The sequence below is a fragment of the Bombus flavifrons genome, chromosome 16, assembly GCF_040668555.2.
Source record: "Bombus flavifrons isolate JBK064 chromosome 16, iyBomFlav1_principal, whole genome shotgun sequence".
NCBI classification, from domain to species: Eukaryota; Metazoa; Arthropoda; class Insecta; order Hymenoptera; family Apidae; genus Bombus; species Bombus flavifrons.
In genome coordinates this window covers 6,637,029-6,664,252 of record NC_138457.1, presented here as the reverse complement: position 1 = coordinate 6,664,252, position 27,224 = coordinate 6,637,029, and the positions used below count along the sequence as shown (strand labels likewise).

General features: G+C 37.9%; 1 protein-coding gene and 1 long non-coding RNA gene across 2 annotated transcripts in view; one reads left to right on the top strand and one right to left on the bottom strand.

Annotated features, from left to right (window-relative positions):
- LOC138188226 (uncharacterized) overlaps positions 1 to 27,224 on the top strand; it is a 123,363-nt gene that overhangs the window by 73,706 nt on the left and 22,433 nt on the right. The gene's annotated exons all lie outside the window — the stretch shown is intronic.
- LOC138188224 (adenylate cyclase type 6) overlaps positions 1 to 27,224 on the bottom strand; it is a 93,950-nt gene that overhangs the window by 44,383 nt on the left and 22,343 nt on the right. Inside the window, exons 3-6 of the mRNA XM_069129807.1 lie at positions 18,191 to 18,451; positions 15,632 to 15,790; positions 8,022 to 8,235; positions 6,248 to 6,558 (exon numbers count right to left, since the gene is read on the bottom strand). Coding sequence (XP_068985908.1) covers positions 6,248 to 6,558; positions 8,022 to 8,235; positions 15,632 to 15,790; positions 18,191 to 18,451 — 945 coding nt within the window. The remainder of the gene's footprint in view (positions 1 to 6,247; positions 6,559 to 8,021; positions 8,236 to 15,631; positions 15,791 to 18,190; positions 18,452 to 27,224) is intronic.

The following is a 27,224-nucleotide window of genomic DNA, read 5'->3' as shown; positions in this document are numbered from 1 at the left end:
GTGTCCTTTGAGCGAGCGACTGTTCAATTCCAACGACTTCCAGTGGTTGCTGGTACTCGTCAAAGCAGTGCCAGGCGTGTTAACATGGAACACGACGAAGCTACTGACAAAAGGAATTTATCCTTAGAGGATAAAGTGAGAATTTGTAGATGTGTTCCTAGATATGGTCCAACGGCATGTGCTGTGTATTTAAAAGAAGTCCGATAATACCACAACGACGATCCGCTTTTAGCATCCTCCAGACGTTTTACATTGGAACAACGCAGATTTACAGTTGACGTTACATTTTCCTATAAAACTGTGTACAGCTGTGTACGTAAACTATATAGAAGTTCAGCTTAATGCTCCATCTATGACTGTCAGGAAGTTTCCATTAGTCCACGCATCTCTAAAACTTACTAAGCTGCATCCAGCATATTTGTAAATACACCAATTCACTCGTCCATCTATTTCACTTCTTTACCGTATCTTCGTTTAAACCGCTCGTGTTTAAGAAACGTGTGAGAAAACCTAATGTACCTAATTCGTCTCTATTTCTGCATAAACTGTCACTTGCTATGAATCGTTGAATATTTGTTCATTTATCCATCTTTGTCTATGGCAAAGAATGTTACCCTTATAATGCACACAAATGAATAAATAAATAAAATAAAAGCTCTGAGATATTCCCTGGAATTGAATAGTCAGGATGGTGGTAATGGGAGTTAATAAGCTTCTCTATTTTGGTCTGCGCCTATGGTAACAGTAGACGGATATTGCTATAGTGTAAAAAATACAAACGGAGGAAATATTTCAGAGGAACAAATTTTATCTACTTTACGAAGTTGAATTTGAAATCGAAAGCGACACTTCGTTGGGGAAAATTCTATTCATTTTCTATGTAGTTATCACAAGCGCAATACTGAAGTGGCTAATTATATGCTAAAGGTAATAATTAGCAGTTTTCGTGACTTTTTTTATGAGCCAGCAACTACTGTTTGAGTCTGAATGAAATTAATGTGTGGATGTCAGGAATTCTAATTCTGCTCGACGATATTAATCCTTCCACAAGCAAATGTCTTTTAAACAGTGCAAAAAGTGTTTATCTGTCAAGTATTAATAAAAACATATTTTCTATTCTGCATCTAATTGCAAGGGAGATTAAAATTTCTTCGACTAGAAATTTATATAATATATAATATATTTAATCAGTTAATAACTTTTTAAAGTAGAATTTTAGTTATCAGCAACATATTGGCAATGACCTGCAATTGGATGCAGCTGAGATTTCTTATTTAACACTTTACCGACTGATAGCCGGTTAATCGGTATTTCTCGCCGACGCTTACCGATCGATAACCGATTAATCGGTATTTCTCGCCGACGCTTACCGATCGATAGCCGATTAATCGGTATTTCTCGCCGACGCTTACCGATCGATAGCCGATTAATCGGTATTTCTCGCCGACGCTTACCGATCGATAGCCTATTAATCGGGGTTTCCGTCGCCGACAATCTTTCTCATTATCTGAGCAGTAATTTGTTATTTAGTACAAAGGTACGTTGCTCAGTTGCGTCAGTTGCGTTGCTTTGTAAGCTGCCACAGTTTTATAGCAATTTGAAAAACTGACCGTTCGCGATGGACGAAAAGAATGGTATTGGAGAGTCTAAACCGAAACAGAGCCAGCGCCAGGGAGAATCTGCGCCTGAGCTGCCGGTCGGACGTGCGTATACTGTTGAATCGCTAGCGGTCGGTAAAGTGTTAAGTTTAGATTCGAATTCTTTTATCGGTTCTACACGGAAAGTGGAAGGAACGTAACAGATACGGAATTTCGCATATTCTGATGGAATTTACGGGGTTGAGAATGGCCAGATCAATGTTTCCCTAGGTTTTACCAATAAAGTTTGCCCTCCGCAAACTTCCCTCGTATCGATATTTTCGATACAGTATGCTTGCGGATTTCAGCAACGAGAGCGAAAGCTAATTGACCGAGAGCACCGGGCAATTTCGAAAATTGCTTGAGGCTTGCCATTCGAATACACTAAATTCTAACCGCACGGAAAACCATCCTTCACCTTCCATCAATTTTTCATCTATTTTATTAAACAGTGCAGTTTTTAGCGAAGGACCATCAACGTCTACGTCCTTCTATCCCATTTACTTAGGTAGATGAAAGTACTGAGAATGACACGAGTACTTAATTAGACGTATGTTCTCAACTTTTAATATCTCCAATTTTATAATATAATATTCTGGAATTCTAACATATCTGACTGATACAGTATTTGCAAATTTTATTGCTCTCAGTTTAACAAATATTTCTTGATTTTGGTATTTAATTCTTTCAATGTTTCTAGAATTTTTATAACTGTATATTATTCAATTTAGGGAATTTTATAATATCCCCAGCTTTTAACATATCTGACTGCTACAGCAATTGCAAATTTGATTGCTTTCAGTTTTTCAAATATTTCTTGACTTTGGTATTCAATTTTTTCAATGTTCTTAGAATTTTTATAACTGTATATTATTCAATTTAGAGAATTTTATAATATCCCCAGCTTTTAACATATCTGGCTGCTACAGCAATTGCAAATTTGATTGCTTTCAATTTTTCAAATATTTCTTGACTTTGGTATTTAATTTTTTCAATGTTCTTAGAATTTTTATAACTGTATATTATTCAATTTAGGGAATTTTATAATATCCCCAGCTTTTAACATATCTGACTGCTACAGCAATTACAAATTTGATTGCTTTCAGCTTTAGAATTCTTCAGAAATATATCTGAATATTTCTAAAATCAAATTGACCTTGATTTTTGTTAATATCTCTAGATTTCAATATGCGATTTCGTTCGATGCTAACAAAATTGCAACGTCTTCGATTTTATCGATATTCAACATTTCAATATCTCTAGCTACTGCAATATTTCCACAAATTTTCTTCTTTCCAATTTCATCGATATTCCGGAAAATTCCAACGTTTCTATCTGCTTCGATACTTCCAACTTTCCCCAGATATTTCAAAAATTTCTCAACATCTCCGAGGACTCGCTTCTAATTACCAGCACCGAAAGTAAAAAGAATTGCACAGCTGTGAAAATACCAAAAACACCAAAAATTCTATATACCTTTTGCCCATTTCTTCTATCGTTTTATTCAATCGCGATAAAACCTGTGAAAAAGGGACAAGTGGAGTGAAGTTCACACGAGTGGCAGAGCTTAAGGCAACGAAAGCGCAATAGCTCGAACGTTCAAAGATTTGCCAAGGCTTTTTCGTAAAACGAGAGTCTCGACAATTTGGCAAATTGCAGCGAACGTGTGAAAGGAAAGGGCGAGGAAAAGGCGATTTCCCACCGCGTCAGCGATACAATAATTTTGTTTCCAGATGAAAACTACGTGGCAACTCCAATCGCCGGAAGTACAACTTTCACCTAGCGACAAATATTTCGTCGCGCTCCTTTTGTATTTTCACCCACTTGCTCCTTTTTCTTCTTTGTTTTATAGAAACTCGTGGCTAGAACCAAGAAGCCTATGAGCATGATTTATCATAGTTCAGCGTAATTTATCATCCAAAAAAGAAAGTCAAAGAGCAAGAAAAATTGTACCACTTTTGGATAAAGTTGGATAAAGTTGACAGTGTCGAAAGAAAAATTGAAACTTTTCCACTTGAAGTGGTCGTAAGTTCGAAATGAATGCACGAAATGCAAAAGCAAGCCAATGTGATAAATAAATAAATTTGTAGAAACGTTCTCACGTTTCTTTCATTCGCGTTCGGAATCGAAGTAAAATTGCAACATGTTTGGAATATCAGTTTGTTTGAGCGAAGTTAAAAGTTACGACAAAAGGGGAACGAATAAAGCTGATAAGCTTTTATATTTCAAACTGTGGATAATAATGAAAAGCGAAAAAAAAAAAAAAAAAAAATGTGAAACTCTGGTCTAATTAATAAAAATAACACGAAGCAGGGATTTTGTTACGGTGCAGGTAGCTTGGAATTGCGGTGTTGCAATTTTCCTTCGTTATATAAAATTACTAAGCGAGTAGATAATAACATTATTTTCTCTTGTGATTTAATCAGACAGAAAAATCACAGCGCTGGAACCATCTATTCTGTGTCTTAAAATTTACTTTCAGTAGACTTTGCCTCGTATTATCGACGTGGCGTTAAAACCTAACGCTCCATGTTACAACGATTGAGCACGAGTTTGAAAAATCAAGAGAAGCGTATCTCGAGTAGAAAGAGTGGCAGGTATACTAATATTATGTCTAGTAAAAGAGTGCTTGGATTTTTCGATAATGTGAAATTGAATCAAATTTAATGAAATGAAATTTCATTAAATTTCCTCCTCGAAATAATTCCTTCGCTGTCTTGCTTTCTCCTTTATTTAATAAGAGATTATTAACTAGCAAAGGGTCGATACTTGGCCAAAAATTTCTACCAACTTTACGCCTGTCGTGATCGTAACGTTCCCTACACTGAATCCATTTACTACGTTCGCTTCAAGATTTGCCCATAAACCCGAGCCATTTTTCCATAAAGAAAACACATCTAAACGTTCGCTTCGCCTTCGAGAGCTTCTCAACTTTTTTACACTCGACATATATATATATATATATACGTATGCATGTAAATTCTATGGAATTCAAACTACCCGCCAACCGATGTTTTTACTTTTGCTCTGTTTTACCGGCAGCCGTTTTGCCGAATAGATTAGATCACGAGAGAAGATCGGTAATTTAGGATTCTCGATTTTCCAGCTAAAATTTGTACAGATTTCTTATTAACTCTTACTGTATTTAATTTCATTATTCCCGAAATAAGCTCGATTTTACAGAATCGATTGTCGATATGTATATATGTAATAACGTAAATTCTTGGGGTAAATCGGACGATCGCTTCTATAAAATCGAGCTTATTTTGGGAATAATGAAATTAAATACAGCAAGAGTTAATAAGAAATCTACTACAAATTTCATATACAGGGTGGTTGGTAACTGGTGGTACAAGCGAAAAGGGGTGATTCTACGCGAAAAAAGAAGTCGACAATATAGAATAACAATTTTCTTTTTTAATTTTTTTTTTTTAATTTTTCCATCGAAACAACGATCTACAGTGAGACCCGTTATAACGTACCGCACGCGTACCGAGCGAAAATTCAAAGTCGATTTTCTCGAAAACGAAGCCTCAAACGAACAATTTTTATTCTATATTTTCGACTTCTTTTTTCGCCTAGAATCACCCCCTTTCCGCTTGTACCACCAGTTACCAACCACAATGTATATATATAAATTAAATAAATAAAGTAAATTATATATATAATGAGAGAATCCTCAATCACTTAGTTGGCAACCAAAGTTGAGAACTCGCAACGAATACCATGTTCGTGGAAATTCGTAGGTTTTCTCTTGTAATCAAAGAAATGGAATCTCGCGAGAAACTTATTTCAATCGCTAAGCGTTAAAACCTATAGTTTTAGTGTTCGAGTGTTTCGCACGTTTGCAAATATCACGCGGATTGTTACGATTTCGAATTTCCTATAAAACCTTCGAACTCTCCGCGTAAAAATCCGCAGTCTAACGAGTCCGAGTCTGTCGATCCGCTTCCAGTCTAATTCATTCGACGGCGAAGAATATTCCAAGAGAATCGGAAAAACGCGACGATTTATTATATTTCGTTATATTTGACGAACGGTAAGAATGGACATTTCCCAGCAACTGTCTGATGGAATTCAAAAGTCTGCTTAACGTATGCAATTTACATGCTGAATATTACACCGAGGAGGAAATATTATACGAAGAAGGTCGGAGGAAAATCCTCGCGCACCTGGGTCATCGTATTTTTACGAAAGCTTTTAATCTTCGTTGTAATGGGTTGAAAGTTGGTTGTAAAAACTACCTAAGTAGCCCAAGGGAGAAATGGGAGAAACGAAACTTTGTCGTGCTTCGACTTGTTGCGATATTTTTCCCATTAAACGTGCAAGTGGAATGCGTAGGAAATTGGCCACTTGCAGCTTTTCGTAATATCACGATGGATATTGTTACATTGTGTGAACATTCGTTTAACGATCTTTCTAAGAGATAAAAATACGCAACGATGGGGTCATGAGCCAAAAACTCGCGATGAGAGTTGCTTCGTGCCACCCGATCACCACATGGCGTTTCAATTTGCCGCGATTCTTTTTGCCCGGTAGAGGCGTTAGCCAGGCGCGTGTAAAATAGCAATTGCAACGCGGGATTTACAAGGCTACAGAATGTCACTCACGTGTTCCATCATGGCAGGATATTGCGAAGGGTAGAGGACGAACGCTCCGATCAGATGCGCCAGCGAGAAAATGAAACCAGCGATGCACGCGTGCCGCAGCCTTATGGGCAGAAGTGCGTACGCCATGTAAATGAAGAAGCACACAGCCCACACTGCAGCCAAAGGACCTCCGCTCCGATGTTCCTTTGATCCGAGCGCCAGATGTACATTCAAAACCACTTGCAACGCGAGTAGAGTCACCAGGACTATTCCACTCACGCCGGCTAACCAGATTTCGTTCATCCCAGGCCTGGATATCGCTGCTACCAAGGCTGCAATTTAAGGAAACTCGACAAGTCGCTGGAACTCCAGAGGATCAGTTAGTCTGTGCCCTGTATGCAACGTTTAACCGCTTGTGCTACGATTTAATTAAAAAAGTGCCAGCACATTTGAACGCTACGAACGACTCACGGTATTTCGTATTTCATTGTTATCTTCTTAACACTTTACCGACCGATAGCCTATTAATCGGTTTTTGTTGGCGACGCATTCCGACCGATAGCCGATTAGTCGGTCTTTGTCGCCGACGCTTACCGATCGATAGCCTATTAATCGGCTTTTTGGCCCGAAAGACGTACCACGAGTGTAGCTCGACGTTGTATTGGGTCGGCAACTAAGTGATTGCGGATCTTGTTACTAACACCTAATGACAAAATCCGCAATCACTTAGTTGCCACAGCGATTAAACTGGTCTGATAAATACAAAGCGACTGAGACGATTGCGAGGATTTTGTCAGGACGCGTAGCAGGGTATTTTCCTCGTAACTGGTCGTCGCTATGTTCCTCGTGATCGATGGGGTCGTCGTCTATCATGCAGAGATCTCTGCAAGAGGCTGTTCCGTTTGATATACCGAGTACGATGACGCGACGAGTATACTCGTCAGAAACAGTTCACTGCTAAGAGCTTTTCCCCTATGAGGTGCAAGTACGTGTCGCAGATAAGTTTTCCGATGAAGTTAGCGGTGGCCGTTTCGCTCGCGTTGGAACTTCGTGAGCGGCAACAGCCGCTTTCAGAGACGAAGGGTTGCGAAAGTAGATGGAAAAAAACTTGCTCGTGGAGAACCGCTTTGAAAATCTGATGCGCCGCTCGACCTTTGATGTCAGCGACGATGCACACGTGCTTCGTACGACTATTACGACGCACGTACGCGCTGTCGTAAGAGGACGCGATGGCATTCTGATATTTTTATACTTTTTTCCTCCCCCACCTTTTCTCGCAACCCTCTTTGGTTTTGTTGTCTCTTTGCTGAAACTATGCGTTCGTTACACGCGGGCAGAACGTTTGCCGAGGAAATTTTAATTAACATTCAAGCGGCGCAAGTGGGTCAACCGAAGCTGAAACGAAAGCGACGGAAAACGTGGAAAACGATCTCGTTGACCCTTCGGATAAAATTCAGGTTCGATCGTTCGTCTCGAAGAAAATTGCTGTCCTGCGGCGACGGTTGCGGAGATTTCACGCTTTCGTTCGCACCAGCGGAATCTATTTTCGTACGGTCCATGTGAAATGTGAATCATATTTGGACAACGACAATTTGGCAGTAAGATTTGACCAAGTTGAATTTCCAGATTTTATTTGCGCGATACTCGCGGAGATTTTGCACGGTGTGTTTGGATTTTGTTTCCGGAGAAGTCTTCGCACGGCTAGGGAATCTCTCGCGCCAAAGATTTGTCCAATGATTTGGTGGTAAACTCTTGGTGGATTTTGTACCCTGTCTCTTAATTTTCTGATACTTACCAGCATAAATTGCGACGCAGACGACCAACGTCACTGCTAGCGACAGGTTTTCTGGCCTCTCTAAAGTGGCAAGGAATTGTTGGCTGTCTTCCACAACGAGTCTCAGCATCAGAAGCATACCCAGGGCAAACGCCAGCCCCGCTAGTAAACCGAGAACGTGCGTCATGTTGCTTTGGTTCATCCTGAGAAAGTAGCGTTGATACAGCATTTCAACCTAAAATGTAAAAAGGAACAGGAACAAGTAATTTTCTTTCAACGTTTCTCAAACATTTACCTGACACATTTACTTCCTGAAAAGATTAGGAACTAGAAGCAACCTTTTCCACCGTAAATTTGCCAAAGATTGTTTATAATCTTCTATAGCTAATGTTACATATTATATTGTAGTATCGTGGACAAATGGCCTAAGAAATATCGCGTGAACCATAAACAAGTGGGGGAGTCATGAGTTGTGAGTAGTCGTGAGTGGAGAGTCGAATTGTCAGGAGTCAAGTCGTGAGTTGAGAGTCGGGTTTCGTAGTCGTAAGTTGAGTAGTCGTGAGTTGAGACTCGAGTTGAGTAGTCATGGATTGAGTAATCTTGAGTTGAGTAATCCTGAGTTGAGTAGTCTTGAATTGAAAGAGTCGTGAGTTGAAAGAGTCGTGAGTTGAGTAGTCTTGAGTTGAGTAGTCGAGTTGAAAGAATCGTGAGTTGAGAGTTGAGTTGAGTAGTCATGGATTGAGTAATCTTGAGCTGAGTAGTCGTGAGTTCAGAGTCGAGCCGAGTAGTCGTGAGTTGAGAGTCAAGCCGAGTAGTCGTGAGTTGAGAGTCGAGCTGAGTAGTCGTGAGTTGAAAGTCGAGTTGCATGTGTCACTCGTTTTCAGTAATTTTCACATATTCCGAGCTGTCCTTATGCCGCGTACGGAAAATCGGGCTTTCCGGACAATGTCTACTCCGCAAGCGTTGCAATACTTCGCCGCGTTTGCGACAGACGTTGCTTCGAGTGAATCTCCTAAAACAACGTCGACAGTCAAGTGTGCAACTAATTTAGCGTTCGTTCGAAAAATATTTCTCGCGAAGATGTGCATCCCTCGATGGCCAGGAAAATGTTCCCAGTTGGACGATCGTTCGCGAGAGTTCGAAAGCTTGCGAAGCATCGGAGCGTGAGACGATCGATTTATTCGATCGAGATGGAGTCGAATTCTGGCTGGAGTTGGACAAAAAGGAAAAAGGCCGGACAGGATTAAAGAATTACTTGGAACCGTTGGCTGAATTAGAGATGCGTGAAATCAAAGGAAGCACGGAAGTATCGTGAGTGAGAGAAGCTTGGTGGCGGGCCATTGAAAGGCGAAATAAACCAGTGGAACGCCGCGCCATTGTCGTTCCTCCTTTTCCATTTTCTTTGTTTCATTCGCTTGCCTCGCCGTTAATCCCGCGGTATTGCTTTTTATATTTTATTTCTTCTTTCATTTCCCCGGTTTTTAGCGTTTCCCCGAATCAGTTCCATAGGTTCGGACAAATTTACTTGGAAAGCGATTTCAAGCGAACGCCGTGGCCTTTGTTCTCGGAAGAAACACTGTTTAATCGCGAAATCGCATCGATTGTTCGAAAGGACATGCTACAAAATTCATCAAGATATTTCAAAGTATTCTTCGAACTGTTTAAGAGACAAAGTAGACCTAGTAGCTTCTAACGCGAGTAAATGCCGCTAAAAATTTGTCTCCAGCAAAATTTTCCTGCTTTTTAAATTATCCGTCAGCGAGCTTCCGACGAGAATGGAAAATCGCGACGATGGACAGTCCGATTCGTTCGTTCGTTCGAGACGACCAATCCGTTGAATTCGCAGCAATTTTTTAATCTTTTCCTGGTTCATCCTTTTCAACTTCCCGATATATTCTTTTCAACGTTTTATTGGGTTGGCAACTAAGTGATTGCGGATTTTGTCATTACTATTGTTGAGAATTGTGGATCTTTGAAGCCGAAAATAATGTTATAGGAACACTAAATTTACACTAACGATTCATATTAAAATAGTAATATATTTATTTCATGGACGATTCCTTATATATTCATCGATACATACTTGCACGCGTCTCACCACATTCTTCCATACCCGACTCTTAACCGACTCTTAACCGACTGACTAGTTTACAGTCGTCTGTTTTTTCGGACGCCGCGCACACACACACACCTCCACACATCGACACTCACATACAAGCATCTTTACTACGCATTTGACTCAGTCCAGCACAGACAATTATACATATCTCAACAACTATCTAATGATAAAATCCGCAATAACTTAGTTGCCAACCCAATATATATAAAAAGAATGGAATATCGTCGTTGCTACCAAGACTTTCACGCGATACAGTGGTTCTAAACGTTTGTATCTGTCGCGTAAGGTGATATGGTTTATACGAGGTATCAAAAGAGGAAGAGAAGCTATTGCTACAGAGCTTGCCAGCTAGCGTCTAAGTTTCCTAAGTCGAAGAAGATACCTGGAGATAGCTGCGGGGCTGTTGGTGTTCGATTAACGAAAAACACAGACTTCTTCCTTGATTAATCGTCTATCGAAGTGAAACTCTTCTTGTGGCCCAAGGCTGCGCTAATTTCGACCGGAATACGTGACCAAATTTAATTAAACTAAAATTTACTAAACTACTATCATTCTAGACTACGCGAAGAGTCGTAGGAACTTGTATAACTCAGGCAAACGTAGTACCACGTTAACGTAATTGTGCAAAAGGAATGCAGTTAGCTTGTCAATTTCTATCGTGCAAAGATCTCAAGAACATTGTCCTATTTTATTAATTGCTCGGTATATTAAAATTCTGCTTGATTTACGGTATATCGTACCCTGAGAACATATTGGGTTGGCAACTAAGTGATTGCGGATTTTGTCGTTACCATCTAATTATCTAATTATCATACGATGGTAATGAGAAAATCCGCAATCACTTAGTTGCCAATCTAATAGCTTCGTATTAATAATTTTCGACTGCGAAAGCCTTCGATTTTATTCTGGCAATCGAAACAGCGTCTAATTCTGTTCCAATACATACGACATGGGCCAAATGTAAATTAGCTTTCAATCTCTAAATTTGTTTTCGGTCAAATTTATGTCGCATCGTAGGCATCCTTCCATTTATGCGAAACCTGATATTATAATAAATTAGATATAAAGTAGAACAGTGTTCAGTTGTTTTTGTTGCTTAGTTTTCTCGAAATCTGACGTGGAAATTGCACGTCGGTGTTATCCATCGGAGTCCTATCGCACGACAGAACGAAGATTTACTGTGGAGCAGGAAGCTGGCTCTAGTCAAACGTAAGCTGTACGCGTCAGGGATCGAGAGCTCTCGAGCCTCGAGGATCAGCTGCGATCTGAAGCTCGGATTAAGCAGGCGTAACCGAAGGAAACGGATTGCTAGGGACGTGTGGTACGGTTTCGGGTCAGTTTGACCCGAGTAGCGTTGACGCGACGCTGCATGTCCGAGAAACTTTGGAAATGTTGGAGCATCGGTGTGATGCTACGTTCTCGACACTTTTGACAAACAGGAAATATCAACGCGTTTGTAACATTGAGAACATTCGATAGCATCAACGAGATGCTAGTAACATGACGCGCTACTGCAGCAGTAGCATCGCATAGTACTCGACCTAACGCAATTTCTTTACATGTGCAATTGTTCTTTGACTTAAGACGATCCACGTCAATTAAATTCAATACACGTCAAGTGAATAATGTTTTATTGATAAATTATTAATGTGTAAATTAATGTGTAACGAAAACGATGTTTCATTCGCTGATGTAAGCGAAAGTTATTGAGTTGGCAACTAAGTGATTGCGGGTTTTGTCATTAGGTGGCACTTAGTTGCCAACCCAATGTTTGAAATGTAACTTAGACGCGGCAGAAATCGAGTTTGGAAGGAGAAAGCTAGGTAGCTGCGTGACGCGGATCAAATTTCAGTGAGACGTAACCTAAATCGCGATAAATATCAGCTTGCATGGTAACTAGTTATCGTTTTGATCGACCGCTGGAATATAAAGAAGAGAAGAATACAAGGAAAAGGTGTGCACCGTAATCGGATTCATCGTGCTGTGACGAAGCAAAAGCTAAAGCGGCGTTACAGAATGTAACACGAGGTTCACAGTCGTCGGACAATATTTGCAGAGAGGAATTACGCGGATGTTTCATAATGCAGCGATTTCAACCGGATTATCTGATCCGGTGCTGGTGGTGAACACCGGCGGGCAAACAGCGATTTTTAGCCACGAGCTACAAACGCGAGCAGCAACATGAAAGAGCAGGACCATCCATGAGAATAAACAATTTTGTAATTCGCGGAACCGGTGATCATCGGTGCTTATAATCTGCAACGACGTGCTACGCGTATTTTCCATTATCCTGGTCCGCTGGAACTAATTCCCCCCTCGATCCACAAATGGAAAAATTGAAACGTCACGAGTTGATAATCGATCGATTCAACGTCCACCATCTGTTTCGCTTGCGAGGTGATTTTTTGCCAATTGTGTGACGCTTAGAAACCGATCGCGCAACGTTTCACCGTCGAATGTTCGTCGAAAAGCAACTCGGAAATATTGGGTTGGCAACTAAGTGATTACGGGTTTTGTCGTTAGATGGTATTGACAAAATCCGCAATCACTTAGTTACCAACCGAATACCATTACAATTGTAATATTTGTCAGTCAACGGGAAGTTCGATGCTGTGTTGCGCTGAAAATTTAAAGAATTCCTATCGTACCGTGTATCTGATTCTTAACCCTTTGCACTCTGAATTTTATTTCAATTTCGTTACCAGCAGCTCCTAACGTTTTTGAGCGTTTTATTTGAAATTTACTTCGACTAAAAGATAAGACAATTTAAATAAATAAAGGAGGAAAGAAATTCACTTAAAAACCAGTTTTATTCGCTCTATTGAATTTTGTAGTTTTTAAGTGTATGATATATCTTGAAACAATTCCCAGCAGCAGAGTTCCTGCGTTTCTTTCGCACGTTTCACAAAAAAAGGTGGGACTGAAAGAACGTCGAGTGAGACTCGACAAAGGAGCTCGTGAGATAAAAACTGATGTCGAGTCACAGTCGACATAGGAGTGCATAGGGTTAAGTCCCAACCACTGACGATTCTATTATCGGGTGTTCTTTTAAATAAAAGAAAATAGAAAAGAGAAAAGAAGATAGAAAATGTTAGAAAATAGATGTGTGCACATCTGCATTGTACGAGCGAGGAATGAAAGAGAGGAAGAGAAAATGAACGAATGGATATGCAACAAAATAAATTCGTTGCTGTTTGAGATGTGCAAGAGAGAATAGAGCGCTGTTCGTTAATACTTGGAGTTATTATGTTATATATAAAATAGTTGTTCTGTTCTATATAAATGTTGTATTTAATAAAACGTTATATAGCATTACTTTAAGAAAATCAAAAAGTAAAATTCGATGAAACACCGTTGATATAGCAAAAAATAATGGAACGATAGGAATACGAACGACTGTTCTGAAAATTAACACTTTACCGACCGATAGCCGGTTAATCGGTATTTCTCGCCGACGCTTACCGATCGATCGCCGATTAATCGGTATTTATTGCCGACGCTTACCGACCGATAGTCTATTAATCAGCTTTTGTCACCGACAATCTTTCTCATTATTCGAGCAGTAATTTGTTATTTAATACTAAGGTACCTTGCTCAGTTGCGTCAATTGCGTTGCTTCGTAAGCTGCCACGGTTTTATAGCAATTTGAAAAACTTACCGTTCGCGATGGACGAAAAGAACGGTATTGGAGAGTGTAAACCGAAACAGAGCCGGCGCCAGGGAGAATCTGCGCCTGAGATGCCGGTCGGACGTGCGTGTGCTGTTGAATCGCTAGCGGTCGGTAAAGTAAAATTAAGAGATACCATGCTATCTACGACACAGAATATAGCACTGACTGTAGTCGTTATGAAGCGTAGCATAAGGGAAATAACATAGTGTTACGTGTCTATATTCAAACTCTGGTCAACGACAGTTTCATCGACGAATTTTCTCCGGAAATAACGAGATACAATTTAGAACGTGATAATTGTCAATTAATTCGATTTCCAGTGGCTATCGGGAATTAGAAATTAGAAATTAAAAATGAAAAAATGAAAAATTAAACACGCAAACTATTTCTCACTGACTTTCTAATATCTAAATCGCATCGAATCTTCCGCAAAGAAACTTCAAATACCGACCTTAAAAATCCGAATAATCATCGTGCAATGGCAATTTTATGAATTTTAATTATTTTTTATTTCCATTGAAAAACGCTTCAAAGCGTAAAACTCCTCGACGTAATATCACGTCTATGTATTTTGAACCATCGATAATTTCATCGTTGCAGCTTCGTCGAAAGGAGGAAAGAAGCAAATGCTATTGAAATCGTCGATCAACGCGAATTCAATTCGCGGCTGTGAAACCACGTCGTCAAACTTTTCGCCATTTTCACGACTATTCTACTGGAGTTGCGAATTTATGGCAACTCAATCGCTCGCCACAGATTCGATTCCAAATGGCAGGAAGGAAGAGGAACGAGCACCGGAGTTGCGCAACTGTCTGCGAACAGCCCCGTACAGTTTCAGATTCTCTGGCCGCGCAAACTTATTGCGCGATTTCATGTTTTCCTATTTAGGTAACTGCAACATTACTCTATAGTGGTTGAAATTTAGTCAGAAAACAACCACACCTTGTCACTGATCGTCTCTATATCGCGAGCAACGTTTTACTTCTGTTTCCTATATTTTCTCCGACAATTTTCGCAGTTCCAACAATTTTCTAATTGTTTTTACTTTTTTAGCTGTTTCGTTGGTTGTTTTATTTGAACGTTCGAAATTCGTTGGGTCTAGTGGTTTCAACTAACGCAGCTATTGTAGTTCATTGTTATTCGTCGTATTTTTTTTTTTTTCACACTTTTATTTATCTAGCAGATTGGAAAAATGTTTGATGTACAGGATGCTTCAAAATGTTCTAACAAGCAACGAAAATACCCCGATTCCTTATTTCTGCTGTAACTCGTCTTTCACTTACTCGGACTATCGATATGGTGGTGGAAATAGCACGCAAATCGTATTACATCGATACCGCGTTACACCTGTCTTTAGCATAATCTTATAGCCTCGTAATACCTAATTTTCCTAACTTTGCGCTACCTACAGTCTCGTGTTTCCCTCTCCTACTATCGTTTCCTTACTATTGGGTCGGCAACTAAGTAATTGCGGACTCTGTCATTAGGTGGTACTGACAAAATCCGCAATCACTTAGTTGCCAACCCAATAGTCCAGTCGTAGCTCTGTCCAGCTCGCGCATGTTCCGTATCAGAAGCTGCACTTTTGTAAATTTATGTACGTTTTACGTGCAGATTTTCTGCAACGTCCGATACTGCTGTGCTTTCCTTCCAATAACACGATCGGACAACTCTCTTTCTCTTTCTCTTTTTCTTCTCTTTCTCTTTCGAGAGAGAGAGAGAGAGAGAATTTCCATCGCAAGGTCGGAGGTTGAATTTTCCCCGGCAAAAAGGATAACGACGGCCAAAAAGGATGCTTCGTTATTCCAATTGCCTTTTCACTCTGTTCGTCCAGGTGTTTACCTGCAAGTTTTTGAAGCGGTGAGAGGCGCACAGCGACTTCAAAAAACGGCAGAGCGCACATTTCCTCGCTGGCTGAGTTATCGTCGCGTTAACGCTCGCCTCCTGTGTCGGCTCTTTCCCGGTTCTAAGCCCAACTCCCACCTCTGATCCCCTGCTCATCTGTCGACAAAAAGCAGAGTACAATTTATTGTAGTGGCCCTTCCCGATGTCACAACGCGGGTACAAATTGGGTTTCTGGAATTAGAAAGTGTTGTTAGTTTAGGAGAAATAGTCACTGAAAAAGGAAAAAATCAATATGGATATAGATATATATGTTGAAACAATTACTTGAAGAAAAACTCTACACCTTATTTTCACCTATCTGTGACCTGCAGACCGTTGTTACAAAAAGAATAGAATTCAGTGAAAGAAAAAATTGAAAATAAGGAGAGGTCTATATTATTGTATCTTTGAATATAAATTTTGTTTTGGGTTACAAGGTCTAGAAAGAAAAGAGCTATAATAGATTTCTATTGCTGTTTCTTGTAGCCGTCTGCTACAGCTACGATGTTAACTTTTTGGTAATGCCCTTTGCCATAAATATATGAACGTGATCCCAATCAATCTTCTTCAATTGTATTGTAACACTGTAAGAGTGAGGATCTGCATCAGCATGCACTATAGTTAGTATAATAATACATATAATAGTTAAGCCTTTGGCCTACGCGCTATCTGCCGATCGCGCCAGCCATAGTAAGCAAGAACGTGGCATTCGTCTGTTCAGCCGTGTGCCCCAACTGGTGAAAGATGTATAGTTCTTATGACATGTATATTTAGAGGCTACAAAAGGAATTGTGAAATAATAAACAACGTTTGAGGACAAATAGTGTTTTTAGACTTGTGGTTTTCACTTATGGCACAAATTCTTTACCATCAGACAAACTCGTGGTTATTAGCCAAGGAGTTAACAGTCAGATAGTATTTCTAATTATGAAACTTTGTGGAATCTGTATATTCAAATCCCTTAATTAAAGACCCAGTCCAAGGCTAACATCTATAGAAGTTATACTTATGCCTGTACTTATTTCAGTATATTTTTCTATTACAAATTCATCCACATGTTCCTCTACCTCAGCAATATATAAAAAAGGAAAAGATATATGTAATAGTTAGTATAATAATACATATAATAGTTAACAGCCAGATAGTATCTCTAATCATGAAACTTTGTAGAATCTATATATTCAAATCCCTTAATCAAGGACCCAGTTCAAGGCTAACATCTATACAAGTTATACTTATACCTGTACTTATAGCTGTACTTATACCTGTACTTATTTCAGTATATTTTTCTATTACAAATTCATCTACATGTTCCTCTACCTCAGCAATATATAAAAAAGGAAAAGATATATGTAATAGTTAGTATAATAATACATATAATAGTTACAAGCCAGATAGTGCTTCTAATTATGAAACTTTGTGGAATCTGTATATTCAAATCCCTTAATCAAGGACCCAGTTCAAGGCTAACATCTATACAAGTTATACTTATACCTGTACTTATACCTGTACTTATACCTGTACTTATACCTGTACTTATACCTGTACTTATACCTGTACTTATTTCAGTATATTTTTCTATTACAAATTCATCCACATGTTCCTCTATGAGTCAACCTCAGCAATATATAAAAAAGGAAAAGATATATGTCATAGTTAGCATAATAATACATATAATAGTTACAAGCCAGATAGTGCTTCTAATTATGAAACTTTGTGGAATCTGTATATTCAAATCCCTTAATCAAAGACCCAGTCCAAGGCTAATACATCTATACAGGTGATATAGATGTAGATTGGATTAGGTTTGAGATAGAAAATGGGGATTAAATAAGGTTGGGTGTGTGAGTGTATATGTAAATGCACATGCACATGTACATGGATCAATGAGAATGCAGAGCAATAGGAAGATGAACTATGTTAAGTTGTATCAAACTGTATGTATTTATATTGAGCTGTTGAAAGAGTAACGTCGAATTTTTATTTATAAAATACTAGTCTTCTTCCTTTAGACAGAAATTTCTTTAGATTCCAACTCGCACTACGATTATCAGACGACATATTTCTAATCTTTCAGATTTCAACCATATTCTGAACAACGCGCTCTGACTGATCGATTGCACTCGGGTCTGTTCTATTATTATCGACGTTAGGAACGAAAGAATTCATTTCAGATAGAAGCAGGATCTTCTGACTTAACATTTTCCATATGGAAGAATCTCTACTTTCCATAACAAAAAAAAAAAAAAAAAAGATACTTTATTTACTATCTTAGGTCTCACTTGAAACATGGCTAGAACGTACCAGTTAAATTGTTCAGAAATACAAAAAAAAAAAATTTATTTACTATCTTAGATCTCACTTGAAACATGGCTAGAACGTACCAGTTAAATTGTTCAGAAATACACAAAAAAAAAAGAAAAAGGAAAATAACAGCAACATGTGTCACTGAAGAACTTCTCATTGAACCTGTTAAGCTACCTTTTTAGATATAATTCCAGTTGTACAAGGGCTCACCGTGATGATGGAGGGACGTGGCGCGCCAGTGAAGTGCTCGATCACTTCCCAGTTGGATTTCCTCAGCGGTGTATGAGGAGTTCGAGGGGTGTTGGGTGTATGCGGTTGAGAAGATGGTGTCGAGGACTTGGATCCCGGGGGATCGAGCAACAGCTCTACCTTCGGCTTGCCACCGTCGCTGTTGCTCACGTGCTGTCGCAAGCTGGCCCATCTTCGCGTGCTTCTCACGGACCCGGTTACAGACCTGGTAGCCACCTCGCCCTGTAAATCAAATCGTTCCACTGGATTACCGTTTGTGGATGATGAACATGATGGGATTGGGGATGATGAACACGATGCTTTGGATGAAGAATGGTTGAAGCAATGGAGGCCAGAAGGGTCTAACACCTTTGGATCTTCTATAACTTAAGACCACATGGAGAAGACCACGATTATTTGTGTTAAACAGTTATGTCCACGTGGAAAGACGGATTTGTTCTGGAATTAGGAAGAATGGTGAATTAGGACGTGATGCTGTTGATGAATGATAGGATGGTTTAAAGTATTTGAATCTTCTATTTTGTTAATTTGCATAAGTATTTGTATTATTTTAGTAATTTAGTAAATTAGTAAATTTTAGTAATTTACATAAGGAAGAGAGATGCATAGATTGAATCTCATTTATGTTGAAGAGTTATATTCATTTGCAGAGGTGGGTTTCTAGTTGGTGAGATTAGCCTGTTACGTCATCCAATTGATTCTGGCTAATTTATTTGTTAATCCATCGCTTTGTAGTTGGAATATATGGTTGTTGAAGTAATTACTTGAAGAAAAACTCTATATCCTCTTTCTTTTATATATCTATGACCTGGAGACCGTTGCTAAAAAGAAAATAGAATTTAGTGAAAAAAATTGAAAATAAGGAGAGGTCTATATTATTGTATCTTTGAATATAAATTTTGTTTTGGGTTACAAGGTCTAGAAAGAAAAGAGCTATAATAGATTTCTATTACTGTTTCTTGTAGCCTTCAGCTACAGCTACAATGTTAACTTTTTAGTAGTGTCCTTTGCTATAAATATATAAACGTGCTCCCAATCAATCTTCTTCTATTGTATTGCAACACTCTTTTGGATCAGCATACACTATACCTGTACTTATACTTATACCTATACTTATTTCAATATATTTTTCTATTATTAATTCATCCACTCGTTCCTCTGTCAGTCAACCTCAATAATTGTGATGTATGGTAGATGACTGTCTACAGTCTGTTATACTGCCCGTCGACAAGTTAAATTTCATTTATTGAAAATCTGAATATGTAATGAATCAAATTTAAAAATACATTGGGAAACTCGTAGTACTACGTTCCAAGTGGACCTCGATGACGACCAACGATACAAATATGCGATAGTAACTATTGGATTGGCAACTAAGTGATTGCGGATATTGTCATTAGGTGGTAATTACAAAATCCGCAATCACTTAGTTGCCAACCCAATATAAATACCGAGATATTTTAATTTTATTTAATAATCAAAATTTCAATTTATTTGATATTTTAATTAACGAATAATACAAACTCGGAGTGCAAACTATTGAACACAGAAAAGAGGAAAGAAAATTGAAACATGCAAATTTCCGATTCTTCTCTGGCAAAGACAATTTCTAAAGAGTCCAATCGCCAATTGAACACACAGAGTCCCAAAAAGTTGATACAGAACCATCTGGATTTCTAACAGTAGATCATAGTTGAGGGAAAAGAATTGTAGTCGAAGAGTATCGTATAAAGAATTTAAATCTCCTCTTAAATCCAGGGAAGAGGAGAACTCAGTTTCCAAGCTTTCCAATCTCTGAGACATGGTAGGTGCTAGGACCAGGGTTCGTGAGATACCAGTTTGTCTTTCAGGAGAGACGAAAGAGATAAAAAAAAAAAAAAGGAAGGAGAAAATATGTGAAAGATAAGAAAAACGTGCGAGGGGTAGCAAAGACAGAGGAGGCGGAGTAATAAAATTCTTAAATGTATTACATTTGTTTCGAGCCCCCGTGGAGAAGAGGAATAACACTTTCTGTTGTTGCTTGTTTCTTCGACGCTCCAGTTTGTTTTCACTTCGCCAGGGGAATGTTCAAGCTGAACTTTCATAAGCTGCGTGCTGCTGCTTCTCGAACACCGTATCGCGCGAAGAGAGAAAATTGTTTCATGGGAAACCGTGCCAACTCTTCTAGCTAAATGGAGTTATCGTGTGCGACTTGTTGAAACGTGACTGCAAGTTGTCAGGCTAATGGACAGGTGGTCGTGAACTTTCACGAGACAAGACAGTTTACACGTGTTTGGTTCATCTTGGTTTTCGGAAGTTCGCCTAACGTCACGTTTTCTTGACATGGGTCTCCATGGGTGTTACTCCTCCTTACGATCAGTTAATCGACTCTGTTAACACGTGGCGCTTGCAGAAATGAAGTTTCTATTAGCTACGGAGAAAAAGCGAAAATTTATTTCCGAAATCTTTCATCTTCGTTCTATTCTCGAACCTAAAGCCGAGTTTACATTAGTCGAGTCGCTGAACCATGCGATTACGTTACAGTAGTCCTGGATCGTTCGGTGTCCGTCGCGCGATTTTTGAAGAAGCCGTTGTTGGGGTTTGTAGCGCGAGCAGGTGTTCTTTCGCTTCGTCCCATTTTCCACTGTCGCTTTAATTTGTTTCTGATCATTTTTTAACTCGCTTTGCTGCGTTCAATCGACGGAATCTCTCAGCTGCTTAACATTTTTGCTCGTAATCGATTTTGGTACAAATCCTTTTGTGTTACGAAAAGCTATTAGAACTTGTTTGTATCGCGTTGTATTTGTTTATGGAAAGCTGAGAGCTCAGAAATTGGACTGGACTTTGCGTCATTGGAATTTTTTGACCATCCAGTAAATAGCAAATCTAGAGACTCGTGAATAATTTTGTCTCCGTGTTAGTGGTAACGGTAGATGTATCTGACTGTGCGGTAGACAAAGTAGGATGGCAGAGGCAGCTGAAAGCTTTCCAATGTATCAGTTGAAATCAATGCACGCTGGAAGACGAAGGACGAACGACGTCCGAGTCGTATTAAATTTCTATTACCTAATCAGCCATGGAAGCCCCATCTATTCACTTCTGCTCCTTTCAACGTGTCTTATCCTGGGCTTTATCGATCCTACTGCTAACGATTCTCTTTCGTCGAAATCTTTCTGCAAAATGCTCGAATCAAGGGAAGAACATTTTTTCCCAATCGAATAGCAAAAATCTTGTGCGGTTTATCCTTCGAAGGCGAATTTGGAAATTTTTTAAAAGCTGTTTCCAGGCTGACGATTAATAATTTGAAATGTATTTAACCAGCTATATGTACGTAGCCAAAATTTTGTTCGAACAAGCATAACCATAAACACGATGGTGATTGATTGGGAATCTATAATTCCGATGGAATAATTATGTGACCGATTTATCCGCTTTATTTAAGTAAGCATAAAGTAAATTGCAAAGCTTTGTAATTCGAAACAAAATTAATTATAAACACATGACCTAATTCGAAACGAATCTGGATCAACTGAACATGGACTAGGCGGTTTTGTTATCGGTCTCTGCATTAAATTACCAATAATAGCAATAAATATTTACATGGTCAACGAAACAGCTACTTGTCGTCAACAGCGAATATAATTTGGTCATTTAATAATGGAGCTCCTCCTTTGGATTCAGATCAAATTGCAATTACAATCGATCAGAGTTATTCCTATGATCATTTTGGCATTTTAGTATTTTGTAATTTTTAAGCAAAGTATTTCTACATTCAGTACAGTTTATCTTTGCCAAGAGTCATTATTTTCCCTCTAATTTTGAATAAGTTAGTTTGAATCGGTTGTTTAGGTCTTCACGTAGGATGCAGCGTTAAAAAATTAATACAGCGGAATTTACATACCTCGTGGTCTTTCCACATGAATATATGATCATCCGGACCTAATATGATTTTAATTATGCACCTGTAAACCTGGCGATCTTTAAACGAATGAATTATTAATCTTTAACTGGGGTCGTTGGTATAGGGTAAGAGTAGGTTGCTTCCGTAGATCACTCAATTTTTCATTTTCTAGCCTATTATAGCATTAACGATATAAATAATTATATTTATGTAAAATGCTACCAGCTACGAGATTACATAATTCAATTCTACTTGCTACACGCATCTGCCGATATTAATAACATGAATTAAAAATTAAACCTTCCTTCCAAGGTTTTTAAAGAGAGTTATCCATTGTTATAACCTATAATTTTCTGATATCGATTGCTTTTCCTCGTAGCAATTCACAACCCTTAGACCAGATACTACACGTCTATCTAGAAAACTGAAAACCAAAAAAACTTATAGTTTTTTTTTAAAGAAAGAAAGAAAAGAACTTTGGAAGATGATTGACTTTTAGGTTATGTTTGGTTAAATGTATTTTTCCTCGTAGCAATTCGCCATCCTTCAGCCAGATACTATACGCCTATCCACAAAGCTAAAAACCAAAGAAACTTCTAGTTTCTTTAAAGGAAGAAAGAAAAATACTTTGGAAGATGATTGATTTTTAGGTTATGTTTGGTTAAATGTGTTTTTCCTCGTAGAAATTTGCAATCCTTCAGCCAGATACTACACGCTTGTCTAGAAAACTGAAAACCAAAGAAACTTCTAGTTTCTTTAAAGGAAGAAAGAAAAATACTTTGGAAGATGATTGATTTTTAGGTTATGTTTGGTTAAATGTGTTTTTCCTCGTAGCAATTCGCCATCCTTCAGCCAGATACTATATGCCTATCTACGAAGCTAAAAACCAAAGAAACTTCTAGTTTCTTTAAAGGAAGAAAGAAAAATACTTTGGAAGATGATTGATTTTTAGGTTATGTTTGGTTAAATGTGTTTTTCCTCGTAGCAATTCGCCATCCTTCAGCCAGATACTATACGCCTGTCTACAAAGCTAAAAACCAAAGAAACTTCTAGTTTCTTTAAAGGAAGAAAGAAAAATACTTTGGAAGATGATTGATTTTTAGGTTATGTTTGGTTAAATGTGTTTTTCCTCGTAGCAATTCGCAATCCTTCAGCCAGATACTATACGCCTATCTAGAAAACTGAAAACCAAAGAAAGTTCTAGTTTCTTTAAAGGAAGAAAGAAAAGTACTTCGGAAGATGATTGATTTTTAGGTTATGTTTGGTTAAATATTCATCTTGAAATCGTCAAACGCTATATCGGAAATGAAATGGGTGAGCAAACCAACGGGTGGCTTGAAACAACATAGAGGGGTCGTTTGTTGAATTAACGTCGTCGAGTCTCGTTTTATCATCCCGGAAAACTTCTCGACGTAATTAAGATCTCCCTTACGGTGAATAGTTCTTTAGGGGGAATTTATCGACTTGTTAAACGAGATGAGGATTTTTTAACTCCACTCTCCCGCGAGTTAGTCACTTTCATCAAATAACTCTGTTTTATTGACTGATTAAGGTTTCTAAATACAGTGTGACACGGTGTATGCTCCTTCAAATATTTGCTAAATTTTACCATTTTTCTACAAATTCAGGATAATCCACCTAACTGCATCACCTGGAATATCTCGCTCGCTTCTGATAATATTAAACAACGCTTTCGATACGAGTTGAATTTGACATAGTTTGACGTTATTAGCTCTCATCGTAGATGGACGCGTAGAGGACGCGTGAAGGTCACCGATGTGTCTTTCTAACGAATTTATGTGTCTTTTAATACGTTAGTCGATCCATCTCGGTTTTCCCTATGAAAAACGCATTGATTTATTATATGTCGAAGAACTATTGGTTTGTCAGATGTTTTAACTTCAATTCGTGAAATTTAACGTACAAAAGACAAAGAGAGATGCGAACCGATATTCTCGTGTTTACTTTATCTTCGTTTTTCACACGTTGGATTTCATAAATTGAAGGTAAAATATCTGCTAAACTAATAATTTCTCGACATAAATAAGCGAACACTTTTTTCTCTAATGTCCAACTGGGTCGACTCATATATTAAACGACATATGGTTCTATTTAAAAAGACAACAGTGACCTTCGCATACTTCCCTACGCATCCACCTACGAAAAATGTAGCCCTGTCAAATTGTAGCCAAAATTATTTAACTCGTGCCTGAAATATTTTTAAATATTATGAAAAAAAAGCGAGATATTCCAGGTGATAAAGGTAAATGGACCACCCTGTATATGTATACTGTATATATAGTATAGTATAAATTTTAATACATAAATTTAATATTTAATTTAATATTGTATAATATACATAAATTTTATCCGGATATCGGCAAATTTCTTTTACATTAGCATGATTATAATAGTTAATTTTGGAGAATATTTGCGATAAATTTCGATACCTGTCGGTTGATTTAATATTTCATATTAGAAATTTAATTTGTTATTTAATATTTGATGTTAGACACTCGATATGCAACATTTAAGATAGGCTTATTTAAATATTTATCCTGCTTTGGTATTCTACAATTTGCTTGAAAATTCCAAAATAAAAATTCAGAAGGGAGAAAAGAAATTACGATTTCAACCTCCAGGGGGCCTACCGTAATCGGTAGGTACGGGCTTTGCAACCCCGGGGCCCCGAGCAAAATTGAAATCTTAAAATTTAATTTAGAAGATAAAATGTAGAAGAAACAGACAAATGGCACTTTCATAGCACCAACAATCATAGCATTAACATCTGACTGATAAATATCCATCTCGATAGAAAATGTAACTTTTTTCTCCATTCTTCTTTTCTCTTTTGCACTTTTATTTCATATCAGTTCCTCCCTATTGTTCGTCAAAGAATAGATTTCACAATTTCCCTAAAAATGAATGAATGACAAGGCGAATGTTTGTTTTCACTACAACAGGTACAGATTGTTTTAACACATGCGCTTGTTTGTGCTTAAATATTCTTTGTAATCGAAACTCTAAACTAAAAATCCAACAGTAGCAGGAAAACTTATTTTTTCCATTAGAATACATATTCATATCCTGCACAATATACTGAAATATACACATGTTTATTAAAATATTCGCCAACGCTTTTCTTGAAAACCCTAAAAAAGAAAAAAATCTACAAAAAGAGAGAAATATCATTGAATTCGACGTTTCAAAATCCCGCAATAGAATGTACCATAAACTGTTTAATACACGCCAAAATTATTCCCATTTCTCGATGTTACAAAAATTTATATCGAAATCCAAATTTTTACTCTTCCCTCGTGAAACAGATTTCAGTATAACGAAATACAAATTTTTCCTTTTTCCCTGTATGTAAAAATTCAAATTTCTACTATTTTTTTTTTTTTTTTTTTTTTTGAAGGGGGGGGAAAGACTTTTCAATATTCCAAAATGGAAATCTCCCGATTATTCATACGAAAACTCAGATTTCTACAATTTTCCCGCGAAACTCCTCTCAACGTGACAAAATACTAAAAATTCCACGATTTTTCCTACGAAAATTCAGGTTTCTAGCATTTTTAGAAAATTCCAATTTCTACCATTCGTTTGTGAAGCATATTTCAAAGTAAGAAAATAGGAATTTCTAGATTTTGTTGGCGAAGCGAAAGGAATTGCATGGAGCAGTTCGCAACAGGGACTCGTTAATCTTGCCTGGACTGGTCGATAAACTTCCATAAAGCTTGTTATTTCCGTTCGGCTGCTCGAATTAAGCCGCCACTTCGTCAGCCATTCTCCTAGTCGCTACATCGAGGAATTTTGTTAATTCGATTGGCCTCACTGTTCTTTTGTTACCATCCACCGTTTCGACCATCTCGTCACTGGCCATTAAACCATCTTTATCTGTCGTTCTTGCGCAATAAAACTCCCCTATCATTCATCGATTGAAAACGAAACGGACAGGCGAAAATTTCGTGACTTTTCCACTTATTTTTTTCGAGCTTGACAGCGATATTCGCTTGGCAGGATATGAACGCACAGACATGTTCGAAAAATGTATTATTTTTTCCTGTCAGCCGATACGTTTTGTTTTGGATTTGACGAGATTCAACGAGGATTAGCTCTGTTTGAACACATTGCACTTTTCATACGGAAGTGACACGAAGTAGGAAGACGTGTTTTGGAACATTTTTCGTTCGAGATTTTGTTTTTTTCTTTTTTTTTTTTTTTCCCCCTCCAGAAAATTCAATTTACATACGTTTGATCAGGAATTAGTTAGATCCATGAATTTTTATATTCGACTTTTCAAATTCAACGACTTCGAACGAAATGAATTCTGTTCTATATTTTTTATTTATTTTATCTTGGAACAGAGACCAATTCGCTTTATATTTGTTCCTCGTCTATTGTGCGATGTTCTTTTCGCAGTTTAAGAAGGATAATTTCTCTTGCTTCGGGGACAAACATCGTCCAACAGTTGAAAATCAAACATGGCGGTAATCGTAGGAACTGGACCAGGCCGTATCTTTGTTCCAAAAGAGGTTAGAAAATTTTCTCGGAAAGTTTGCACTCTGTAATTAGCTGCCTTATCTTTTTGCTACATTGTACAATACAATGGAGTCTCAGTTGTCCGAGTCCCGTTTAACCAAAGTTTCGCATTACTCGATGTATTTTAAACTTTATCGTAACTTCTCTCGAAAATTTAACATAAAGAGTACGAAAAATAGTCAGGTATTGTTAAGACGGTTAATCAAACTTTCCATCAATTAGATACTTAAATAAACTTAAATACATGTACGTTATTACATTATCAAAATGATTTTGTACTATTTTAATGCGCGACTCATTAACAGTTACCGAATCTTTCGTATTATTTTTCCATTTTCTGATTATCGTTTTCGATTATCCGAGATAGGTTAGGTTCACATCAGATCGGATTATCGAAACTCCACCGTACTGTAACTATAAACTCTCGAAGCTTCAGATTTTTCCTTTGCAACACCCTGTATATTTCTTATGTTCTCAAAGCGCATTACATTTATTGGTTAGGTTGCTATTATACGTGCAGCAGAGTGGCAGGTCTATTTTCGATTTTTATTGTTCAGATTGCACACTACTGAA